Source organism: Pseudochaenichthys georgianus, chromosome 22 (assembly GCF_902827115.2).
Source record: "Pseudochaenichthys georgianus chromosome 22, fPseGeo1.2, whole genome shotgun sequence".
NCBI lineage: Eukaryota > Metazoa > Chordata > Actinopteri > Perciformes > Channichthyidae > Pseudochaenichthys > Pseudochaenichthys georgianus.
Window position 1 is genome coordinate 18,034,627 of NC_047524.1, and position 10,779 is coordinate 18,045,405.

Sequence of the window (10,779 nt, forward strand, 5' to 3'; positions counted from 1 at the left end):
GTTATGGTTAGGTAACAGAAGTGTGAGCCGAACTGTGTTAAACTGAGTTATACAGTATATCCGCGATGACATTTCTCATCCACATGCAGATCAGGTTTTACATTAAACTGTAAAGCAATCAGTCAGCTCAACACTGCACCACACCAGTCCCGGTGGGGCAGGGTGACACACAGTCCATAAGGTGAACAAAGAGTTACACACACTTGCTCACACTGCGCTGTACATTTGAAGATCCCACATAAAGGATTAGATTGGTGCGGTTGCTATGCGAGTGTATGTTATAAAGAAGAAAGTGTTGACCCCCGTGCCTCTGGCTGAATGAGCAGATCAGAAATAGCTGTGTAATGTGAGGGGCAGCTGTGATTTTGAGAGTGTGTAAACAGGCTCAAACATGCAACGACAGCGTAAACAGGTGCCCTGAACACACACACACACACACGCACGCACGCACGCACGCACGCACGCACGCACGCACACACACACACACACACACACACACACACACACACACACACACACACACACACACACACACACACACACACACACACACACACACACACACACACACACACACACACACACACACACACACACACAACCTCTGATAAACATTCCAGCACAAGGCCGAGCCCACTCCTCCTTTTCCTCACACCCTTCTTCTGAAACTCTTAAGACTCCCAAACACTTTGATTGCGAGATCCACTTACACTAACAGGCCTGTAGTGAAACATTAGTGGGAGGTAGCGCTCTGTCAGATATGGATTGTGCTGTACGGAGGATGAGGTCACCGAGCTAATACATAGCTGCTCTGCCTCACTGTCACTTTTCTAATTAGAATGACAGGCTGGGTCGTATCGCTCCAGAGTTAAGATCTTAATCTCCTCAACAGGATTGATGCTGATGTGTTGTACCCAGTGGACATACATATTGACACACGTATCCAGATGTATATATGTAACATGAGGCTGTCCCTCTGTCATACATGGCAGGTGATCTGCTGACCTTGGTGAGGACAAGTTCACGCACAGGGCGAGGAGCTGCATGTGAGGGGTGGGTGATCGGGGTGGGGATTTGGTACATTGTGTTGGAGCATTGGAGCTCCCGCATCACCAGCTGTTGTCGGCCTGGTAAGCCCGGATCGGTATGATGAAATCACGGGCAGCTGTTGTGTGGCATGGCGAGACCAAATTCACCAGGGAAGCGCCAAAATGGATGGCGACCACATAGCTCCACCACAGTCCTCTGAAGCGGGTGGTGGGAAAAACAGAGCTATGTTAGGGGGGCAATGGCTCCATTAGGGGCCATCAAATATTCATCTGCCATACGGCACTGAGCCCGTGGCTCCATCCTCACAGCACCGTGCAACAAACCATGAAAACGGCTCCTGAAAAACAACAACAACAACACAGTGAAGAGCCTGCAGTGCAGAGCTGAGAAACGGCTCTAATTATCTTTCACCTCACACCGGGAAACAGATTTATTTATTTAGGACTGCTTGCAGAACAAAGAGCATTAGGGATGCACCAATCTGACTTTTTCAGTAAAAAAAAACCCGATACAGAATTCTGTGTGGCAGAGACTGGCTCTTTTATTTTTAATGCAACGTCAGGCTTGACTTAGACATTGATTTCCTAACTTTGGAAAACAAAATGTAACGAATGCATAGAATGAATGCATAGATAAACAATCACTGTATGGAGCTGCAACTATCAGACAACAAATCAAATAGATAAACACATTTGAACACAAAGCTGTTGACAGCCTCTCAAATGTGCAGACTGACAAAATGAATCAAACTGGGATGGACATTTTGAACTATGTATTACTATTTACTAATTTTAACATTTCATAAACTGATTTTTTTTAAAGAAAATAACAAAAAGATTCATAAATAATAGGACTGCATTTTTACAATGAAATGAATGGCATACGGAACCCGATCCAGCTGTTTGAGTCGGTATCGAGCTGATAACCGGTGCATCTCTAAGCAAAACACAAATCCCTTAACACCAAGCATCACTAATGGCTGTTCAAGTTGCTTTCACGTGACAAACTAAGCTAATGACTGTTTAATGGAGAGAGACGTTTTGTTTTCTCACATAACAACCAACAAAAGCCATTAATGAGGATAACAATGACATCACCAGGCTGACCACATGGTTCAATACCTTGTGTTAACTCCAAACTGTCAATAAAAACTCCATCAATAAATCCAAGCAGGTCCATCCAGACGGCCATTGGGTCTTAAATGTGTTTAGTGCAGCTGATGGGGCTGTAATTGCCTCAGCAGGCTAGCAGGCTGGCTGTAATGGCATTATCAACCTGTTAACAACCACAGAGCAGCTCCAGTTGTTCCCCTAAAGGCTCTGTCATCCTTCAATTTATGGTCCAGTTTTTTGTTGAATCTATATTAGTGCTGTTTGTTCATGGCTATTGAGCCAGAGATTGTCCAAAATAAAAAGAGCTAGTTGTAAATACTGTGCTGAATGGTGTCAAGAAACATACCAGGAGTATTAGTATCCCATATTTCACCAGGGGGCAGCATCAACACATTTTCCGAAATAAAAATGCACCTCATTCCTCCTGGCCCAGCTCAGGTTATTTACCCGATAAACCAAGAACACAAATGAGGCACTGTTGTTGTGTAAAAATCCTCCCACTTCCTATCATCACAACATGCACATGCAAACATTTATGTTATCAAATCCCTATCTAATTTCCTTGCTGGGTACGCCTGGCCGGCTGTGAGAGTCATTTGTTTATGCTATTTGCATATGAGGCTACAGTATACGAGTTTATCTTTTAACTGCATGCGACTTTTCCATTACGCTTCAAACACAATTTGTCCTACTGCAATAACTCTGTTCAACAAATCACCTCTGGCTGGCAGAAAACTCACTGATAGCTTCTCTTTGGATAACTCGACACACTGTACATTTCACATTTATATTTAATTCAACACACCTAATGTAAATAATATCCTGCTTTATATTCTGTCTGAAGCACTTCAATAGGGTTTTATTGTCAAAGTTTATAGATTTTTTACCTTCACAGTCTACTGTTTCTTTTCCTACTTTTTAATGCTGTTTTAATTCTATTTTGAGATGTTTAATTTCAAGTATTGTTTATTTATACTCTTTCTACTTATGTGAAATTCCTTGATTTGTTTTTTATGGTGCTGCGACACAAACATTTCCCAATTTGGGATCAATAAAGTACCTCTTATCTTATCTTATATTGTTTACTTATTCTTTAATTTAACTTGTACCAATCGAATCACTCGCATTGGAACTATTTGACTTCCTCTTTTTTTTTTTGTCAAGTATATCTAATGTTGCTCTGTTGGCAGGGCCCTTCATGTATGATGTTTATTGCCAACAACTATTGGTCTTGTATTATTGGTTGAACCAGATAAGGCGTCTTTACATGAGTTTGAAACAAGATCATTTACTTAGACAGAACCAGTGTTGCTGTTTCCAGTCTTTATGTTTAGTTAACCAGCCTTTAAAGCAGCTGGTGGAATGTAATAAAGTACATTTACTCAAGTACTGTACATTTAAGGTACCTGTACTTCACCTGAGTATTTTAGGTATATAGATTAATTCACAATTTGGCAGCTTTAGTTACTGGTCAATTTATAGATTCACATTATGAGATAAAATAAATGATAAATCAATTAACATTTTCATTTTGGTTGAAGATATCAAGAATCCATACCAAGTCATTAAAATTTGAAAAAAAATAATTAACACTCCTAATCTAGTCGATTCATATATTTGATTCTGAAATGGACCATAACGAGTACTTTTACCTTTGTTACTTTAAGTATATTTGAATTGACTTTAATTAAGAATGAATGCAAGGCTTTTACTATAACAGAGTACTTCTTCCACCACTGCCCTTATAACATTGTATTTATTTAGTGTTATTTAGTAGTTGTAGTCCTGAACTCAAATAGATGAGTCTCCTTCATCAGCTCCTCCACATGTAATGGCGAAGTAATAGATCGTTACACGGGAAAATGGCAAATGGGCTGCTGGTGGTTTCATCAACCAACAGTGACTTTGTTTAATTTCAGCCCACAGCTAAATGTGGCAGGCTGCCAGCTGTTTACTGAAAAGAACAGACACGTTCTCAACCCGCCCTGTACAGTATTTGCAAGGTAAATCAAGAGGAAGAACAACAGTGCTATAACGTTCAGGTACATGTAATGTAGTGGCAATGCAGGAAACAGCCTCACTCAGGTAATGGAAGTTACTCTGATGTGCACTTAGGATATCTTAAGGTAATGTTCAGATAACATAATCCATAATAATATACTTCATTACTCCTCAGGATGTTACCACTGGATGTTAAGCTCCGCTGGATGTTTGTAGCAGTCCTGCTCTATGGGTTATACATCAAGAACAGCGTCAGCCAAAGTGAGTACGTTTAATGAAAGTTAACTGAATTGTGTTGTATATATTTCTGGACACTTTTGATAATCTGTTGTATGGATTAATATTTATCATATTTGTCATATTGTATTTTTTTTTACAAACAATAAAGACTCTTGCAGTCTCCAAAATACCCTGTTTGTTAGTTTCAAAATGGGACACGAACGATTCCCACTTGGTAAGCATGGCATTGTTGAAATTAGTTTGCAACTAAAGGGGTTAAAGAAACTTAAAGTAACATGTGGTTTCACATCATGTTTCAGGGGTTGTTGAGCTCAACGGAACTAAATTATGTTTCCGAATGCACCGAGTGGATACAGGTACAGTTCCCTTACTTTCAGCCTGACTTGAGTCCACTGTACAACACCACTGTTTCTCTTGGTCATTCTGTAAACATGTGTGCGTTTTTAGATTGTTGTGTTCCAGACGACTTCAACTGCAACTTTACCATAACTGGCACAGGAGAAAACTACAGCCTGGTTCTGAATAAAGACATTCTTTCCAACCAAAATATTGTTGTGATAACTGTACCAGATTATAACTATACATGTATGCCATCGACGACCAACAACACATATTTAGGTATTTCTGAAAACCTCCTTCTTATGTGAATTATGTAGCCTCTCTACCTTACTCTTCATTGTATAATCAAGAGATACTTGTGTAATATAAAAAGTAGCATCTGGCATCATTTTAAGTAAATGCTGCACATACAGAAAGTGCCTTTGTTAAACATTACATTTAGTCTATGTCATAGAGTATGTGCACACAAATACAGTAAGAGGTTGCCCCCTGTTGGTCAACACGTTCTTTAATAAAAGCTTTCTTCTGTTGCATGTTTCCTTTTAGACATTCACAGGTGCTTGAAAACAGGTAAAAGCACATATTACCACTGCTATTACTTTCAATTCAGCACTCTTTACAAGGCACGTGTATACAAATGTAATGTTTTAATATGTTTAAGGGGTCCAAAATATTAATTTGAGCAAACAAAACTTCTCTGGAAATGTGCCACCATGTGATGAAAACGATTGCAAAGGTATTGTTATTTTTGTTCTTTATTATTTAAAATCTAAAGTACTAAACTGAGAGATGGTAGTGAACATCGGATGTTCCTGTTTTGAGAATGAACTTGTGTGTGTTCTGATATGCAGATGCAGCAGAAACAGATGAGTACAAGATCACAGTGGTTGATAAAAATATAACCTATTTATGTAAGTTATGTAACCCAAGCGGTTCTAATGACAATCAAGACGATTCTATTATCCAGCCAGACACTTCTATTATCCAGCCAGACACTTCTATTATTCAGCCTGCCCCTCCAAACAACAGCCCGGAAACTGCAGCGTAAGTATTGAAAGTATTGATGGCAACAACTTCTACATTTTGGTGTGCTAGAAGTTGTGATGGTGATCAGAGTTTGCTAGCAAGAAGAAATAACCTGTGTGTTTTTTTCATTCCAGAAAAGTCATGAATAATCTCTCCTCCCTGGTGGATACCATGGGCAACTCCAGCACAGCATCCATCCGACTGGGCAACATTAGCGGAGTGATCGCCAGGCTACCCAAAGAAAACCACACCGAACTCAACTTTGGCGTTTCAGCAAGTGGAGATATGCACGTATGCTGTTTGTCACGATAAGAGAGTCAAACACAACATTGTAAACAATCTTGTTTTACGATAACCAATAAGTGGTAAAACATGTTTGTGTTTTCTGTAGATGCTTAAGAATAACAAAAATTCGGGGAAAGGCTTCTCTCGGTCCGTGCAAATCCCTGCAGAGGCGAGTGCCATGGCAGTGAAAGGAAATTCTCCTTTCGCCGCGGTTCTACTGTTTCCAGGAATGTTTGAGGTAAAGATCATCAAAAATTACTTTCATTTAGCAAACATTTCTGAAAACTCTGATATACACATAATGATAACATAATTACATTTAAACAGCGGTGGAAAGTAACCAAGTACACTTGCTCAAGTATTGTACTTAAGTACACATTTGACGTACTTTCATTTTATACTACTTTATACTTCTACTCTACTACATTTTGGAAGCTATTTTTTACTTTTACAAATAACTATATTATATTTACAAGTGACTTTATAAATTCAGATTTGTATTTCAAACATTATATTTAAGCAGCTAAAACCACGAGTTGGTTAACAGAACATTGGTTTGCTTGCTCTTTGTTCTAAAATCAGTCACGGTTCCAGCTTCTAGAATTTAAACATTTGATGCTTTGCTATTTTCTGAGTATTTATTCTCCTAATACTTTAAGTACATTTTCCTAATCGTATACTTTTGCTTAAGTACGACTCTTGATGCAGTATACTTTCACTTGAAATTGAGTGTTTTTACAGTGTGGTTTCAGTACTTTTACTTACGTAAAGAATCAAAATACCTTCTCCACCACTCCATTTAAACCAGAACATGTTTTTTTCTTTGCCTGTCATGACTATGATTGCTATTTCCAACAGGACAACCCCAACAGCTTTTATCTCAACAATGAGGCGCTGGGAATTGAAATGGGAACAGAAATATCCAATCTCTCACACAGCATAGACGTTCGGTACACTGGTGTGAACATGGTAAAAAAAAAGATGATTGAGCCACTAATAAATTAATCAGTAAGTAATAAAAGAATGACTTTACTGAGGTTTATTTTTGTATTTGAATACAGACTGGAAGAATTGGAACTTGTAGGTCATGGGATGGAAAAGGTAAAGCAAAAATATTCTTTTGCTACTTAAAAATGTTCCAAATGACACGTTTCTGTCACACGACTTCAAGTGCAGTTGCTTCTTTTGCCTTTTTGTAGGAGAAGCGAACTGGATCTCAGATGGCTGTAAGACAAAGGAGAAGAATGGCACCATCGTGTGCCAGTGCTCTCATCTAACCTTCTTCGCAATACTAATGGTAAATTAACGTATATAAGTAATTCCATTTCCATTATTTCACAAAAACGTAACACGTCTTTCTCTGAATCAGTCACCTGCACCTACGAACATGAGCTCTACAGATTTTAAGTCTCTGACCACCATCACTTCAATCGGCTGTGGCCTGTCCATAGTTTTCTTGACACTCGCTCTCTTCATGCATTGTCTAATCAGGTAAAGAACCACAGGGGAATTTTACACGTTTCATCATTATATTAAAGGCTTTTCCTGACATAGAACTTCCTCCTTCCACAGGAAAGGGAAAGCAAGCCAAACCACACAGATTCTCATACACCTCTTTGTCGCTTTGATCACCCTGAACTTGACCTTCCTGGTAAATGAGAGTATTGCAGCAATGGGAAACTTTGCCGCATGCGTAACAATCGCAGCAGTTATGCACTACGCTATGTTGGCCACCTTTACCTGGTTTTTCATGCAAGCTCTTCACCTATACTTCATTCTGTGGAAGCTTCCCACTGACGTCAAACATTACATCAGGAAGATAAGCGCCGCGGGATGGGGTAAGAACACCGAACCAGGCATAACAATTATATGTGCTTAAAGGAATATCTCACCCACAATATAACTATTTAAATACCAATTACTTACCCAATGTTGCCTGCTATTCTCTGGCTCGCCTATACAATAAATACACAGAGAAAAGTCGAAAGAAATATGCAACACACTTGGAAAAGTAGCACTCCTGCGCAATTGGAGTTGTTGTACACTTCCTGTTTGTGCGGAAGTGTTTAACCTAGTAAGATTTTAGTGAAAATGCATATGTTTGTAAAGAAGTGAGCATAAAACCAGATAAATTAGAGATGGATTATATTCACTTCAGTTAAAGGTTTTAAACCAATGTTTTGATATAGTTTTGCTGTTGTTAAAGACGGGCCCGTTTACTTAAATCCATTAAGACTTTGTTCTGTTTTTCTTCAAAAATTCAAAGTAATATCATCATGTTGTGGGTGAAGTATTCCTTTAACATAATAACACTATGTACACTTTCTCTTCAGTCACCCCAGCTGTAGTGGTGTTAGCTCTTGTCGCCACAAGTCAATACGATTTCATCGCCATTTACACCGATGATGGGAATACAGCAAAAATGTAAGGAGCTCTTTCTGAGGGCCAAGGATCATTTCTTATTCAGAAAGAGAGATTTGGTTCACTCACTAGTGCATCATTTCTCCTGATTTACAGGTGCTGGATCCCAAATGCTGTGATCCACCAGGTGGTGAACATTGGGTACTACGCTGTAGTGTTCATCTTCACCTTTGTCATGTTCATCGCTACTCTGCGGCAGATTGTTCTTCTTAAACCGGCAGAGAAGAAACCCAAGGACAGCAGCTCCTTCAGGACCAACTTCTTCTCCATCCTAGGCCTGTTCCTCCTGTTTGGCATCACCTGGGCTTTTGCTTTCTTCAGCTACGGACCTATGCTCACGCCCTCCTACTATATCTTCACCATCCTCAACTCCTTTCAAGGTAGACTCCTAAATATCACAAAGCCATTTGAACTACAAACGTTCTGCAAGTACACATTTCCAATGATTGTAACCACGTTTGTTTTTGCAGGTTTCTTCCTTGCCATCTACTATTTCAGATCCAGTAAGATTGTTGGAGAAGACAGAAGCTCCACGTCTTCAACAAACACCACGAGCAGCACAGCTACATCAAACACAGTTGTTAAGCCTCCTCATTGATAACACATATGCTTTTCAAGTGGGGACAGAAAGTGTTTTGGGCCTGAGCTTATTTTGACACAAGAGGGCAGCATTTTATTTTGTATAGTCAAGCATAGCCTCTGTCGAATGGGGTTCTGGTAAATTGGCATTTAAATTGTTTGTATCCCTGACTTCCCAGCTAATCTGGATTACCTTCCTTTAACAAAATGAGTCAAGCACTGTCACAGGACATCATCAATCTCCTGGAAATCATTTAGGCAGGTGACTCATAAGAAGCCCTGTCTTACTCACTGTGAAACATGCAGTAAAGCTTGTGATTCACTCAGAATATATTTCCTAAATCAAAGATATATACACTGGAATGCAGAGTGCAAATGTTTAAAAGGAAAAGCATGACTGATGGGGTTTTCATATGGAGCGAAGATGGGCAAAACGCAGAGAAAATGAAGCGGAAGTGTGAGTGCCTCTCACACACTGTTGGGGGCCGAGCTAGCCTGCTAGTGCTTTGCGTGCCTGCAGATAATTACCTTGTGCCTACAGAGAGCAGTATCCACTGTGCGGGGAGCCTTAACTGGCTAACAAGAAATGAGCTCATGGCTACCTATAGTGATAAGACGCCTGAGGGCACGCTACTATGTTGAAACTATTCCTACTATATGGCTGTAGTTAACTTGCGTTTATACCATTTAAATAAGTTATGTGTATCTAGGCAAACTGCAATTATTAAATGAATAAGAGTGATTGGGAATTATGTACTTTTATATTAATCTATGTTTTGCTTAAAAAGGATATACTTGATGTGATAACGTTTTTCATTTCATAGTTCATAGCTATTCAATTGTAAAATATGAATCATGTTATATAATGTTATTCAATATAGATATACAGATGTCCCTTCTTTGCTATTACTTTTTTGTATTTATTTAATGGAATGTGGCATATGCAGCCCTTTAGAAAAATATTGAAATGCTTTTATGAATGAAACGGACATTGTATGGATAAATAAAGTGAAATAAAGTGAAAGGTATCTATGGGACACCAGGGTAGTCTTTAATATGCAGAACTGTGGTGAGTTACATTCAGAGAGCAAACTCTGTTTATTTTTCCATGACCGATTAATCTTCTAAATGTCCGCAGCGTGCCAGCCAGAAACTGGGGTAATTATTGCCATACACGTCTGATCTGTGTTGCCCCCAAAAAGGCCTTTCATGCAGAACACAGCGGGCTTCTGTGATGTTCCTGTGTTTGCTATAGGTGCCCCAGAGAAGAGTCTTCCTCTGGTAACTGAGATCACTGATGGTGAAGCTCACTGCAGAAAACATATGTCCATTTCAAGAGCTAGATATTTAGATTTAGTTGCCAACATTAAGATTTATTTGAACCAATTATCGACAGCACAGCTTTTAATTCGTCAATTCACAAAATCCAAAATCTGTTTCCCACACTGAGATTTTGCTTTCTTAAAAACATGAATGAAGACATATATTAACAGAAGCCCCATGTGTCGAGGCTTCTGGGAACATTTTGGCTTCATTATTTAGAAATGAGTGAAGAATGTTCAGTGTTCACGCTATCCTATAAAACTGTCTGTTAACAGTAAAAATGAGTGAAAATGTGGTGGCTAGAGTAACATTTTAACACAAGTCGATGTCTCTTTTAGTGGAGGGAAACTAAGAACGCACTTTTAATTGCTCGTTCTTGAACCACGTGTACAGAAGTGGTTTG

General features: G+C 39.2%; 1 protein-coding gene across 1 annotated transcript; it reads left to right on the forward strand.

The window, feature by feature from the left end:
• The first annotated feature begins 5,996 nt into the window (after nucleotides 1-5,996).
• On the forward strand, nucleotides 5,997-10,037 carry LOC117468124 (adhesion G-protein coupled receptor G2-like). Its single transcript, XM_034112116.1, has 10 exons — nucleotides 5,997-6,059; nucleotides 6,160-6,291; nucleotides 6,912-7,022; nucleotides 7,115-7,154; nucleotides 7,253-7,350; nucleotides 7,423-7,544; nucleotides 7,626-7,891; nucleotides 8,387-8,477; nucleotides 8,571-8,854; nucleotides 8,945-10,037. The coding sequence occupies exons 1-10, from the start codon at nucleotides 6,054-6,056 to the stop codon at nucleotides 9,070-9,072; spliced, it is 1,278 nt and encodes a 425-aa protein (XP_033968007.1). The 5' UTR covers nucleotides 5,997-6,053; the 3' UTR covers nucleotides 9,073-10,037.
• Nucleotides 10,038-10,779: the final 742 nt, after the last annotated feature.